Genomic DNA, 15,525 nt, shown 5'->3' with positions numbered 1-15,525 from the left:
CCGAACGATCGTCTGTCAGCGAGAGCCCCGGTCTGTGCACACTTGCACTCAGCAATTAGAACAAAATCCCGGTCCCCATCCCGGTCCGCACGGGTTTTTTTTTTTGCTTTTGTAGTTTTTTTTGTTGCAAGGAACCACCAGGGACGGCGCTGACTCTGAAGTCCTGGTGACGGGATTAGTCGCGTGTCCCAGGGCCCCCCGCGGGCCAGGGCCCTCTCTGCGGACAGGCCGTCTCTCCCCCCCCACCCCGGCGGGCAGCCGCAGGACGTATCTAACGAGCCGTCTCCCCCTCCATCGATCGGACCGGCGCGTTCCTCTGTAAATCCTTCTCACGCCACACGCTAAGAAAGGGGCCGCTTCCCCTCCGGCCGGTCGATATGCAGAGGAGGGAGTTTGGCGCTCTGTAATCAGACAGGGCAGTGTTATCTTAAGGGACGAGGTCCGGCGATGCCGGCTCAAGGTTCTCCTTCTTACCCCCCCCCCCCGTCTGTGAACGGCACCAGTTTCTTTATTTCTGCCTTCCTTTTTCCTGCCTTTCTTCCAGGGCAGGCGTTGGACTCAATTGCAATTGCAATCACCTCCATTTTTCAGCTCTATTTCCCCCTGCGAGAATAGTATCACACCCGAGGTAGAAGACTCATTAGGCCCAGAAACTTCTCCTGAATATTTAAGATGTGTTTTATTGAATTAAAAAGAAGAAGAAAAAAAAAAAACCTGACTTTGTCTCAGCACTATAATTGAAGATATCTTTTGGCACATTTTTCTCAGAACTCATATTGCAGACTGGAAAGCGTGCTATTACTTAATCAGAGTGTACTGCTTCCAATTAAATATTTTAAGAAGATTGAAAAATAAAATCAAACGAGGGCTGGGAAGCCCTTTCGGAGCTGGGACCCAGAAGAGTTGAGCGCAGGAACGGCCGAGAACAAACAGAGCACGCTGCTTTTCAGACGAAGCTACGCCACGACCCTGCGCTTTTTCACCAGGTCCAGCGACGCCGGGCGTCGATTCCTGACGTTCACTCGGTGACTCAGGCCTAGGGAGTCGCTCGTGCGCGATCTGGAGTGGCCCCGGGAGAAGCTGTCAATCGCAGTTTCCGAGGCAACCGCAACCGCGGTAACGACGCGGCCGAGGCTCTGTGGTGTCCTATTTATGGAAGGGGTAGTCACGTGTTCCCCCGCTCCCTTTAAAGAGAAAACCTTGTGCTGCCATGTTGGGCCTGAAAGTGTCCACTCAGCTTGTAGAGTCTAACATTAGCCTACTTAACCGCCGTCAGCATCGGTAGACTCTTTCGCACAGACAGTTTTAAACAGCCGTTTAAAACCAAACGCATCACAGTCTCATTTATCCTCTGCCGCCGTCTCCCAATCAGAGCCCCCCGTTCTACCTGAGTGACAGCTGCCCTTTATTAATATTAATGAGCTGACAGGCCTCTTGCGCTCGAGCCGCCCGATTCTGAACGACCGGCCGTTTAAAAACAACAGCGATCGATACGACGATTATGATCACTCCAGACGCCATTACGGGGCTCCTGAAATGAAAACAGAAGCTTTGCAAGCAGAAAGCAAATCAGTTATCGATTTACATTCAACGTTACTATTAATTTTGAATAACGCTACAGAAAGCTCTAGCGACGCTGACTGAACCCAGCCAAGGGCTTCTGCCTCTGTAGGCTGTAGAAAGACATCAGAGGTGGGTTCAGTTGAACTCAATGATGTACACCAGGGCTGACCAACCCGGTTCCTGGAGATCTATCGTCCTGTTGGTTTTGTTCAACCTTAATTTTGCACACTTTATTATAGCAGCTCAAGTGGATCACTAGCTGTTGAATGAGGTGTGCTTTGTCAAGGCAGGAGTGAGAACCTCCAGGATGGTAGATCTCCAGGAACAGGGTTGGGCAGCCCTGCTCTAGCTGTTGAATGAGGTGTGCTTTGTCAAGGCGGGAGTGAGAACCTCCAGGATGGTAGATCTCCAGGAACAGGGTTGGGCAGCCCTGCTCTAGCTGTTGAATGAGGTGTGCTTTGTTAGGGTCGGAGTGAAATCCTACAGGATGGTAGATCTCCAGGAACAGGGTTGGGCAGCCCTGGTTTACATTATATTTGACCGCACAGTGACCCACTGCCAGTGACTTGAAACAGCATTTTCAACCTTTTTCTCTCTCTTTTTTTGGGGGGGGATGTTTGGAGCCGGGTTTTTTCCACACTCTCGCTCCCATTTACGCCAGAAACTCCTGTGAACTCTGGCAAACTCTCTTTGATTTGGACCTGTGAGGATTGCACATCTATTTCTATTTTCCTTTTTTATATTTTTTCTGGCGTTTTTCCCTCTCTTTTTTCCTTCTATCAGTGGGTCTGTGTCCCTCCAGGGTGTCTGCAGAGGCTCAGATAAGCTGGGAGTGTAGGACACAGGGGATAGTGTTCACAGGAGCCAGGTGATCTTATCTTATCTCTCCCCCCTCTCTCTCTCTCTCTCTCTCTCTCTCTCTCTCTTGCTCATACACTCACTCTCTCCCCTTACTCCTTGCTCTATCTCTTTCTCTCCCCTCCCTCTGTCCCCCTGACGCCCCCTCTCTCCTTTTCTCTCCCCAACTCCCTCTCTCTGTCTCTTTTTCTCCCGTTCTATCCGCCCTCATTCTCTCATTCTCTCTCTTTCTCATTCTCTCTCCTATCCCCATCCACATTATTATTGTACTTGCAGTTCCTTCATGAACAGGGGGAAGGGGTTTCCTGCAGTATTAACCTAGAAGCTGGGTGATGCAGGGTTGCTTTGTTGTTTCTACCCTCCTCTACCCGAACGTCAAAGGAGAGCACTCCATCGTTTGGGTCTCAGTCCGGAGCCAACCTCTATGGACTGGATTGCCATGTGATTCTTCTCCAGGTTTCTCCCATTTCGACCAATCAGCTCTGCAGCTCAGTGATCTCGCTGGCTTCTCGACCATCAACCTTCTCGTCCGGTCTCTCTGTTTGTAGGACGGCCTGGTCTTGATGGCATCTGGGGTTTTGTTGTATTTTCATCCATTTTGTTGCAGCAGACTTAATGGTGCTCCTAGGAAGCCTCACTGCCAATCTTTTTATAGCCTTCAGTTTTCTGCCATGGAACAAGTTGATCTGAAAGTTTCATGGGTGGCTTCTCTGTCTTAAAGGCCCACTCCGAAATGTTGTTTGCTAAGCGACATAAATTACATGGATAGTACCTTGGTGGATCATTGATCTTGGAGTTTTTAATGTTTCTGGCATCCTGGTAACCTGGGCAACAACTTTGCCTATCCTTGAACCTTTATGAATGTTGCAGTTAGCAGTGGTCTTAATAACAGCGTGACTGATTTGACGTGCTGCTTCAGTTGTGAGGCATAGTCAGTGTTATTTGCAACTGCCACTTGCAACTGAACACAGGTGGTTAAAAATAAAGATTGATGTACCTCATTAACACATTAATATGATCCCTCTAGAAAATGGAATACCTCTGTAGTGTGTGTGTGAGAGAGAGAGAGAGAGAGAGAGAGAGAGGAAGAGAGAGGACAGGTCCAGGGTGAACGGAGAGAGAATAACTGTCGCTGAAAAAAAAGTGCTGACTCACGCTGTGGGCCTTTCTCAACGTGACCGTCCCTCCGGTCGATCGGCTCTGGAGAACCCCCCCCCCACCCCCGCCCCCCCCCAGGCTGCGGCTTCATCCTCTGTCCCTCCACCCTCCTGACTGCGTCCCCGACCCCCCCCCCCAGGCTGCGGCTTCATCCTCTGTCCCTCCACCCTCCTGACCCCCCCCGACCCCCCCCCCAGGCTGCAGCTTCATCCTCTGTCCCTCCACCCTCCTGACCTTCCCCGACCCCCCCCCCAGGCTGCGGCTTCATCCTCTGTCCCTTCACCCTCCTGACCGTCCCCGACCCCCCCCCCCCCCCAGAGCTCTCTGCCTCCTCTCGCCAGATCAATCCGCACATCGTTTGCGCTCTGCTCCAATAAATATAACCTATTAAACCATCAGGGCCTGGCACCCATCCCAAACAGGCTGGAGCTTAATCAATGCAGAACCTGCACCCCCCCCAACCCAAACCCCCCGCCCCCCCATCCGCCAACGCGTCGCTGCGGCTGCAGCCGATACACCCGACCGTGGCAGGAACACCCAAACTCCGCTCCCCGAAAATGACAAGCACACAGAGGACTCCTTGCCGGTGTGGACCGGTACAGTCACAACAACCCTGTCCCTGGCCTTCAACCCACATTTGTCCTTAACTTTCACCAACTGGTAACAAAAAAAGCCACTAGAAAAACAAGCCAAGCTTGTGAATTTAGTGTACCCTGTAAAAGTGTTTTAGTCTTGTGTTTTAGTAATGACGCTTAAAATATTGCTACTTTCTTTCAAATAGAAAATATCATCCTGTTTAAGTTAGTTTGCTTGATAAGTGAAATTTTCTTACCTCATTGGCAAATCTTGGAATGAGCGAAACTTTTCGCACCTCACTGGCAATATTTTTGTCTTATTTAGCAAAACAAAAAGTCATAGAAATAAGATTTTAAGTCTAAATATAAGACATTGGCTTATTTTTAGTTTTTTGCGGTGTAATGCTTGCGTGTGCTGGAGTTTACAGGGCGGATGTTGATTGAATGTGGGCGCGGGTTTTGTTTACCTTTAAGCGCGCAGTGGAAGGTGACGGACTGAAAGCAGCCGTCCCCCCACGGGGGGTGGGGCTCTCTTCCCTTTCGACTCCCTTGTTATTTATTTTGCTTTATTTAGTTAAAAGGCACGACGCACAGGAATCACCGTATCAGCAACTGTGTCAATGACGCGCCAGATTTAGCTACAAAGCTGTTTCCTCTGTATTCCCACTGCAAGTCGACTCATACAGAGACAGTGTGAGAGAGAGAGAGAGAGAGAGAGAGAGAGAGAGAGAGAGCGTATTACATAATAATATATCAAAATGGTTACATCATAGCAGGGTGCTTTGGTTGCACTGCATACTGCTATAGTCAGATGTGTCAGATGTTGAAGTTTAGCTGTGCAAGAACGTTTTTGTAGGTAACCTATGTCCTTACCAATTTAGCCATTTTTGCAGAACGTGAACTTTGACTACCATTTAAGGCATGGTAGAAATGTTTTTAAAAATGATACTTGCATTCCATTAGGATACTCATACAAACATTCACCTTTCTACACCAAACAAAATGACCTTTGCTAACATTTTATCTTTAGTAAAATATGGGTTAATGGTGGGAAAGGGTGTTTTAGAGTCATGAGAAGCCCAGCTGTAATTGGTATTTAGACAGTTCCATTATCCAAAGCGCTGTATAATTCGTACTTCTGATTCATCCATTTATACACACACTCAAACACCAACAGCGATTGGTTGCGAGGCAAGGCACCAACCAGCTCGTCAGGAGCATTTAGGTGTTTGGTGTCTTGCTCAGGGACACTTCGACACAGCCCGGGTGGGGGATCGAACCGGCAACCCTCCGACTGCCAGACAACTGCTCTTACCGCTTGAGCCAGCCTTGCAGCTGTGGCCCCAATGGGTATCCCATACCTGGCCCCAAAAACCCAGGCCCTAATACCAGCTCCCACCCTAGGGGGTAAGAGGTCAGGGGATGTGCTTCCAGAATCGGAGAAGTGCAGATTTAAGCAGGCCTTAAGCCTTACTTCCAGTACAACAGAAGCCCAGGAGTCACAGGGATGTTTCTGACTCATTCAGGCTCATTCCTGCAGCTCAAGCAGCGGCTTTCAGTCACAGTACGATCATTTCATGTCCTCGGATCGAACATATTATGGTTAGAACCCCTATGGACTGTGATAGAACATCCAGGTTCCAAAAGTAAATGTCCTCACCTGCGTTCTGTTCCACCTGCTCATCCTCACACATTTTCATCCAGGAACAGAGAGGGGAATACTGTCAATAATAGGTGAAATGAGCTGGCTTGAGTTCATGGGTGGAAGAAACACATGGCAGCACTTTTACTTTCTGACCCCTGGACTTTCCACCTCTACCTATGGAAAGAGATGTACCTTGGAGGCCTAGAGCTGTGCTTCCACCTGTGGGAGATTCCAGACGGTCTGGAGACCTGTTACACACAGTGCAGCTGTAGTCGCTGGGCTCTGGGGACGTGTTTCTGCCGGGGAATGCAGAGGTCACGTGACTCGCTCCAAACCTGCCGTCCAGAGGTTTCAACTCCTCTGTGTTTAACTGTCTGTTCTTATATCCATGTAAAACTCTGTCACCTGTCAGTCTCTCTCCCTCTCCTTCTATCTCCTCTGTTGCTCTCTCTCTCCTCTCTCACTCTCTTTCTCTCTCCCTCTCTCTCTCCCCTTCTCTCAGAAAGCAGAAAGCGTCCGGCCCTGCCTCTCCTCACGAACACAAATACAGGAGATAGAGGGAGAGAGAGAGGGAGACAGGGGAGAGAGAGACAGAGCGCTCTAAACAAACGCTTCTGCATAATAAAGCAGTACAAACTGCAGAGACCAGGCTTCATGTTGAGAGTCTAATCCTAACCTAATCCCCCCTCCTCTCTCTCTCTCTCTCCTCTCTCTCCCTCTCTCTCCCTCCTCCTCTCTCTCTCTCAGGCTGTGCCTTTCTCACCTACTGCGCGAGAGACTCGGCGCTGAAAGCTCAAAGCGCGCTCCACGAGCAGAAGACCTTGCCAGGGGTAAGTTACAGGGAAAACACACACGCTCATACAGTAGACACACACACACACACACACACACATACAGTACACACACACACACACGCGCGCACACACACACACATACAGTACACAAACACACGCACATGCCCATGCATTCACACACAAACGCAAAAGCGCTGTACAATTGATGCTTCTCATTCACCCATTCATACACACACTCACACACTCACACACTCACACACTCACACACTGACGGCAATTGGCCGCCATGCAAGGCATCCGAGCAGCTTGTCAGGAGCATTTGAGGGTTAGGTGTCTTGCTCAGGGACACTTCGACACAGCCCGGGCGGGGGATCGAACCAGCAACCCTCCGACTGCCAGACGAGTGCTCTTACTGCCTGAGCCATGTCGCCACAGGCATACCCACACATTCACACACACACGTGCACGCATACCCCCGTATTCACACACACACACGCATACCCACACATTCACACACACGCACACACAGCATTCAAACACACACTCTCGCACACACACATACAGTATACACACACACACGCACACACATATCTACACATTCGAACACGCACTCTCTCTCTTCTTAGCACTGTTGAGCTCTGTGCCAGGAAAGGACACTGAACCAGCAGGAAAAACAGCAAGACTGCCCTTTAAATACTGTAGCCCTACTGTGTGTGCATGTGTGTATGCGTGTGGCAGGTTTATTTGTGTGTGTGTGTGTGTGTGTGTGCATGTGTGTGTGTGTGTGTGTGTGGGCATGTGTGTATGCGTGTGGCAGGTTTATTTGCGTGTGTGTGTGTGCAGGTTGGGGGTGGGAGTGTGTATTTATATGCCGTGTCTGAAAGCATTTTTAACCCTTCAATGGTGCGAGATCACACATGAGTGATTAGAATAAATTTGAACACTCTAATGCTGATGTGACAATCACAGCCGGGAGTTGAAAGCAATGGGGTTCTAGAACATTTAGACATTCCAAAAAAGCTGCTCTTCAGAGGGTTTTGAAAGCTGTGCTGCTCCTCCTCTCTCCCCTCCCCTCTCCAAACCCCGCATTTATCCGACTCATGTCACATCCGAGAGGCCTGCGTGTGTACTGTCGGACTGATCGGGCCAAAGGCGGTTATGATGAGCGCGCCTTTCGGTAAACAGGTGTAATTTCGCAGGTGGAATCGTACTGCAGAAGAACCGTTTCAACACAGAAGTTCTTTCATATCAGGATAGCATTTAGAGAGGTGATACCGAGATCAAAGAGACTCGCTCCGTAACTGATAAACTGGGAAGAGAGAGATGAGAAAGAGAATCCGCAGGAGCAGGTTTTCTTTTTTCTTTTGGTTTTTTTTCGTTTTTCGCTGAACCACTTTCAGAAAGTCTCTTTCCGCTCCACCGACTGTCTTGATGTTTTTTTTTCAAGTTAAATCAAGAGCATCTAACCCCCACCCCACCCTCCAAGCACCACCGCTCCACTCAACCCCCCCCCAACCCCTCCTGCTCCAAACCTGAAGCTAAGCCCCGAGGATCTGTGATTTAAGTGTAGGAGGGGAGCTTCTGGGACAGAAACAGAGATTTTAGCGCTGCCAAGGGTACGTAGGATCACCAATGTTCTTTGTAAAAAATGTACACAGTGACCTATGTGGATCTTTCTGCCCGGAGACGCCATCGACCGGAAGAATCGTCTTATTCCGGGCTTTTCCTGGACCGCGAAAAATATTTGTCTCTGCGTTCCACATCAATTTGTTCAAGTCAACTTTTATAGCTTTGGTTTTCTGCTGGGTGGTTCAGTACACAAGCGTCCCTGAATATCTCCTTCAGATGAGTCCATTTTGTTTGATGGCTCTATCTCTCGCTGTCTCTCATCTGTCAATGATGAAGTCTCACTGAGGCTACGAGAGTCAGGAGACGCTTTGTCAGACCGAGGTTTCTCAGATACGCGGGCTGTGTGCCGTTCAGCGGACGTACAGCACTGCTGGTGTGTTATGTTTACACACGTTATGACTGATGAAGATGCTGTAGCATCAAAGCGCATCAGTTCTGCATGTGCTCCAGACTTCTCTTTTTGATAAACAGTACTGTGCAAAAGTCTTAGGCACCCTATATCATTTAATATCTTTTTTTTGTATATTTGTGTGTCAGTAGAAAATAACAAATTTGAGATTTCCAAACAAATTTGAGATCTCTCAAAAAAAAGCTATATATTACAGAGATTCTTTTTGTATTTCGCCAAATAAAGTAACATATTAAACTACAGATCAAGACTTGATCAAAGCTGTCCGGGATTACCTGCAGAGTCTAATGCAAGCGAGACAGCCAAAGTCTGCACTTTGTTCTGCCAAGTTCTCCAACATGCAACAACCTACGAGCTGATTGTTTATAAAACTGCAGGAAGTGTACCAGAGAGAATTGTTGCAGTTTTAAAGGTGAAGGGGGGTCACAACAAATATTGATTTGATTCAGTTTTTAACCATTCACTGCTCTTTATTGAAGAATTATGTGATATTGAAGCTGCTCATTTTATTATTTTTGAAAGCATCTTAAACATTTTTTTATATGTGCCTAGGACTTCTGCTCAGTACTGCATACAGTATCATATACTCTTGTTCCAGGTATCTTACCCCCCCCCCCCCCCTGCTCCACTCAGCCCTGGCCCTCATCTCCTTCTGGTAATGGTCGGCATTTATATAGCGCCTTTATCCAAAGCGCTGTACAATTGATGCTTCTCCATTCACCCATTCATACACACACTCACACACCAACGACGATTGGCTACCATGCGAGGCGCCGACCAGCTCGTCAGGAGCATTTGGGGGTTAGGTGTCTTGCTCAGGGACACTTCGACACAGCCCGGACGGGGGATCGAACCGGCAACCCTCCGACTGCCAGACGACTGCTCTTACTGCCTGAGCCATGTCACCCCTTCATCTTCATCTTCCTCTTCCTCTTCCTCAGTGCCCGGTGCAGAACTCTCAGACAGTTGCGGGTTGCATTAGAGGGGGTTGTGTTGAGTGTTTTCTCTGAGACCTTTTCTGATTGCACCGAGAAGAGGTTTATAAATCTGTCACAAAAAGGCCGTGGGCTCGGTTTGAACTTGAGCTACCTCCAACCAATCACTTCTCCTGTGGACCACAAATTGGCTTTTTATAATTAATAAATAGAAAATATGGCCTGGCTTGAACTGCACACCATAAAGCAGGGCTGCCCAGCTCTGTCCTTGGTGATCTACTGTCCTGTAGGCATTCATTTCATCCATAATTTGGCACACCTCATTTTTACTAATACAGCTTAACAAGGGATCTACTGTAGAACCTAGCTGTTGATTATGAAAAAAACTGACAGGATTTGGCGGCCCTGCCATGAAGTCTACAAGTTTAGACTGACTGTTATATTTATAAGTGTGACATAACAGTATATTACAGTTTAGGAACAATGTCAGAATACTGATGTAATACATTCAGCAAAAAAATTGTAAAAATATTATAACACAGTTCTTTAGAATCTGTTTCAGAAAATGTATAGCATACAGTATTATGAGTTTTGACATAAGCTGTAATGCGTTTCCATGACTGGTTTGGACAGATAGCCATAACTGCCTTGTGACAAACTTATAATGCTCTGTAGCACTCTGTACCACTCTGTACCTCTCTGTACCACTCTGTACCTCTCTGTACCTCTCTGTACCACTCTGTACCTCTCTGTACCTCTCTGTACCACTCTGTACCACTCTGTACAACTCTGTACCTCTATGTACCTCTCTGTACAACTCTGTACCTCTCTGTACCACTCTGTACCTCTCTGTACCACTCTGTACCACTCTGTACCTGTCTGTACCACTCTGTACCTGTCTGTACCACTCTGTACCTCTCTGTACCACTCTGTACCACTATATACCTCTCCGTATCACTCTGTACCACTCTGTACCTCTCCGTATCACTCTGTACCACTCTGTACCACTCCATACTACTTCATAATACCACTCCTCAGTGCTTCATACTGCTCCGTGTGGCTTTGTACCACTCCACACCACCGTGGTCTGCTCCACACCTCTTCATGCTGCTACGTACATAATATTAATTATAACTTTGGCAGGCTCAGACTCTCACTGCAGTTTGATGCATCTGAGCGGTTTATTGATTTTGGCACGGCGCCTGTTTAGCAGTACAGGAGGGGAGGGCGGGGGGCGGGGGGTCCGGCCCTGTGCCAGGAGACTCACCCAACTGCCCGCGTCTGGATCCAGAGCGGCCCAATCCTGAGAAGGGGAGATGAGAGAGGGGGGATGGGGTGACAGAGCGCCATAAGGCCACGAGCATTAGGGGCTTAGGTAGGTCGGAGACGTGCAGCACACAGCTGGGAAAAAGGTATGGCAGACACAAGAACCTGCAGACGGCCTCCGAGCGTAACAGGACTTGCTACCGCTAGCAGGGTCGGCCGGAGGAACCCTCACCCCAGGTGTGACCCGGCCGCGATGTGCTTGACGTATGTGCAGATGTGTGTCACACACTCGTGTAATAGACTGCTTTAGTAGGACGTGTGGCTGTGAAGGACCCCTCCTCCAGCAGAGCTCCTCTCCTCATTGATTTGAAGTGGTAAGAGTGCAGAATGAGGGGGGGGGGGGGAGGGGGGCGGCAGACACACGGGTGCCATCGAGCCATGCAATAGAACACTGCGCTGAGAGGTACACACTCTGTCCAGTGCGTCACACACAGACACACATGCACACCACACAGTACACACACACCAAGCACGCGTGCACACACACACACCCACACACTCCTACCACACACACAGAAACACACACGCACACACTCACAACATACACACACACCATACACATGCACACACACACACACACACACACACACACTCATACCATACACACACACTCGCACCAGCACATAAGCACACAGCCAAAAACACTCACACACACACACATGCGCACACCCATTTCCATCACGCAGGCCCTCCTGCTTGACTGTGCGTTTGGCCTCTCTGAGTACTCAGATGAGCACCCACACATTTACACACAGTCTCGTCACTCTCAGCCAGAGGAAATTCTTGCAGTCTCAACAGTACAGACGTGTGGAAAGTGATACATTTTACCTAATCGAGCACAGTCAGCTCAGAGAGAGGAAGGATGGTGATGAAGGGGGGAACACAATGAGAAAAAGGGATGGAGGGATGGAAACAGTCGGGTACAAAGGCACAGCCTTGAGAGAAAGAGGGAGAGAGGGGGGATTAGGTTTGGATAGGAGGCACGTGGTGTCTTCATGTTGCAGCCCATCCGGAGGACTTATGGGACAGCGTTTTTTGCACTAACCCAACCTCTAAGATAGCGCACCGGCCATGAAAAGAGATAAACAAATCCCTGCCATCGATCATCGGTGCGACCAACTTCCACGGCTTCTGCTTCGAACTCCCAGCCACGCCCGATACCGCTAAAAGCTGAGCGCTAAGCGCTAAGCGCTAACTGCTAAGCGCTTCCTGCGGAGGTGGGGGTTGAGAGGTGTGGGGTGTGTGTTACTGTGGAGGTGGGGGGTGAGGGGTGGGGGGTGTGGGGTACTGTGGAGATGGGGGGTGAGGGGGAGCAGTACTGTGGAGGTAAGGGGTGAGGGGGAGCAGTACTGTGGAGGTGGGGGGTGAGGGGGAGCAGTACTGTGGAGGTGGGGGGTGAGGGGGAGCAGTACTGTGGAGGTGGGGGGTGAGGGGTGGGGGGTGAGGGGGAGCAGTACTGTGGAGATGGGGGGTGAGGGGGTGAGGGGGTGCAGTACTGTGGAGGTGGGGGGTGGGGGGTGAGGGGGAGCAGTACTGTGGAGGTGGGGGGTGGGGGGTGAGGGGGAGCAGTACTGTGGAGGTGAGGGGTGAGGGGTGAGGGGGAGCAGTACTGTGGAGGTGGGGGGTGGGGGGTGAGGGGGAGCAGTACTGTGGAGGTGGGGGGTGGGGGGTGAGGGGGAGCAGTACTGTGGAGGTGAGGGGTGAGGGGTGAGGGGGAGCAGTACTGTGGAGGTGAGGGGTGGGGGGTGAGGGGGTGCAGTACTGTGGAGGTGGGGGGTGGGGGGTGAGGGGGAGCAGTACTGTGGAGGTGAGGGGTGGGGGGTGAGGGGGAGCAGTACTGTGGAGGTGAGGGGTGAGGGGGAGCAGTACTGTGGAGGTGAGGGGTGAGGGGGAGCAGTACTGTGGAGGTGGGGGGTGAGGGGGAGCAGTACTGTGGAGGTGGGGGGTGAGGGGGAGCAGTACTGTGGAGGTGGGGGGTGAGGGGGAGCAGTACTGTGGAGGTGGGGGGTGAGGGGGAGCAGTACTGTGGAGGTAAGGGGCGCACGGTGCGGTCTGAGAGCAGGGAGCTGTGGGGGGGGTGTCGCGGTCGGGGGAGTAAAATATCACCGCAGTCATCTGACGGCGGGCGCTCCTGTGTGAATGTAGGCCAGCTCCTCAGCGCAGCGCTTGACCAAGGCCAGGGCTGCCGGCGCGGCTCTGATTAATGCAGCTGTCACCGGTTCAGCCGCAGCGTGCGAACAGCCCCGCACACGCCCGCCGGCCTGAGAGCCGCTTCCCCCCGCCCCGCGCCCACGCCTCGCCGGCCTGAGAGCCGCATCACCCCCCGCGCCCACGCCTCGCCCGCCTGAGAGCCGCTTCCCCCCGCCCCGCGCCCACGCCTCGCCCGTTCCCTAACCTTCATCCAGCAGGGTGCTCTTTCCAGCGTCTGTTCTTCAGGTAATCCCGTTCCCCGGCGCGGCGGCTAGCCCGGCCGCTGGCGTAGCGGGAGCGGGCGGAGCGGCGGGGGGTGGGGGGCGGGGAGGAGGGGCAGTCCGAGCGGCTTTTAATAATTGATGGCCGCCCCGGCCTCGGACCGGGCAGTAATTGCATTACAGGTCGCTTCTCAATCGCAATCTGCCCCAGCTGCGGCCGGGCGCCGATCGATGGGCTCCGGACGGGGTTCCGGATCCTTCCACGCCTTCCCCGCCGTGCCCAAACTCCGGCCTCTTAACATCGGCACCACGGACGGCCGCGCGGGGTCTCTGCGCTGAGACAGCAGGGGTGTTGTGTGCGGGTAATGTTACAGCCATTTCTGAGATATCAAGCACAACAGGATTTCCCCGGCCTGTTATTTTGTACTGCGTCTATGTCACTTTTAGCGTGTTTTAAATCCTGCGTCACGTCAAAGAGAAGACCCGTGTTAAGTAATAACACATTTTTGACAAATACCCTGCAAAGGTCTTATATTATTATTTTTGTTTTTTTTATTAAAACATCATCGGCTTACAAAACATTTGAAATGAAGTAGTGATAATTCCTTTGGACTGAGTTTTGGTTTTCATGTAGAACAGCTGGATATCTGAATGTGTCATTTGAAAGGAACTTATGATTTCATTAATCATATTTCAAAAAGCTTTAAACCAATTAAAATGATATTCATCATCACTTCAGTACCAGAGAAGGCCAATCAACTGCTTTCACATGAGATTGATATGAAGGGAAATTATTTAAATATACTTTAACCTTTTAGGCAAAAGCAATTCCAGAGCATCAATTTTCATCGAGAGAAAGATTATCTTACACAATTACACATTTTCAGGCACATTACTTTTGCTGTATCTTTAGACTCACAGGATTCACTCTCATCTGTAAATATGTGCGTCAGTTAAGAGGCGATAATCGAACAATATCAATATCATAATTTAGCTTCCATCATGTCACCATAGACCGACAGTATACATCTGCTTTTCAGTGACCTGTGTTTTGCCTTTCCTTTTGACACGGCACAGTACCAGGAAGATGAGAGAGATTAATCTTAAGCTTTTTGCTCTCTGGCAAACTGGCAGTTATCATTTAAAATGCATATCTTAATGGAATTTCAGATAAAAAAAATGTTTTTTAAGTTTTTAAAAATAAACCCCAGAAAAAAAACTAAAACAAGAAAGGACATGGCGCTTAACTGACCCTTGTGAGTGTCATTTGAAAAATGCTTGGGAAGCGCAGACCAAAACATCCCTGGGTCCCTGGGTCTTAACTTGGGTAGGCTGTCCCAAAAATCCCTGCTTGCAACAGCCCAGCTCAGTTAGCGAGGGCTAACATGCTCTGCGGTTTGCTTCCTAAAATACCCTCCTGTTCGGCTGTCTCACGCATGGTTTGCTTGCTCATTTGCTCATCCATTATGAAAAAAATATGGTATTTTACCCGGTAGATCTCTGCACCAACAGAATTCACTGAGTATGTCCAACTCGCTTTGTTTGCTGTGTTCAACAAACCAACGCAGGATAATTGCTTGTGGTATTTTGCTCTAAAACCGGGGCAGCATATTAGTCCTTCTGAAAAGTTGTTCCCCCTCTGCCTGGTTTAGTTGTTACGGTTAGGGGTGGTTAGCTGGACACCACTTGACCCAACATCAATCAAGAGGAGAGCTAGTTTTTGGGCTGAACAAGAACAAACAAATCTAAACAGTCAAGCACACTGAAGTCAACTGAACATGATGAAATGTGTACACTCAGTGAGCACTTTATTAGGTATTAATTAGACTTAATTAGAGATACTCTTCTGCATAACACTGTTATAATGTGTGGTTATTTCAGCTACTGTCACCTTCCTGTCAGCTTTGACCAGTCTGGCCCTTCTCCTCTGACCTCTCTCATTAACGACACGTTTTTGCCCTCAAAACTGCTGCTCACTGGATGTTCTTTGTTATTTGCACCATTCTAGACTCTAGATACTGTTGTGCATGCACCCTGTCAGGCACCAACAATCATTCCACAGTCAATGTCACTTAGATGACATTTCTGCCCCATTCTGACATTTGGTCTGAAAAACAGCTGAACCTCTTGATGATGTGGTGCGTGTGTGTGTGCCACTAGTGCAGGGGTCGGCAACCCTGGTCCTGGAGAGCCACAGGGTGTGCTGGTTTTTGTTTTCGCCT

General features: G+C 49.8%; 1 protein-coding gene across 18 annotated transcripts in view; it reads left to right on the top strand.

The window, feature by feature from the left end:
- The window catches only part of celf4 (CUGBP, Elav-like family member 4), a 127,542-nt gene that overhangs the window by 28,334 nt on the left and 83,683 nt on the right, over positions 1 to 15,525 (top strand). For all 18 annotated transcript variants that reach the window (XM_061262241.1, XM_061262239.1, XM_061262238.1 and 15 more), the window contains exon 2: positions 6,547 to 6,629. In XM_061262241.1, the coding sequence (XP_061118225.1) occupies positions 6,547 to 6,629 (83 nt within the window). The remainder of the gene's footprint in view (positions 1 to 6,546; positions 6,630 to 15,525) is intronic.

Source organism: Conger conger, chromosome 12, assembly GCF_963514075.1.
Source record: "Conger conger chromosome 12, fConCon1.1, whole genome shotgun sequence".
NCBI classification, from domain to species: Eukaryota; Metazoa; Chordata; class Actinopteri; order Anguilliformes; family Congridae; genus Conger; species Conger conger.
This window is presented reverse-complemented; position numbering and strand designations above follow the sequence as displayed.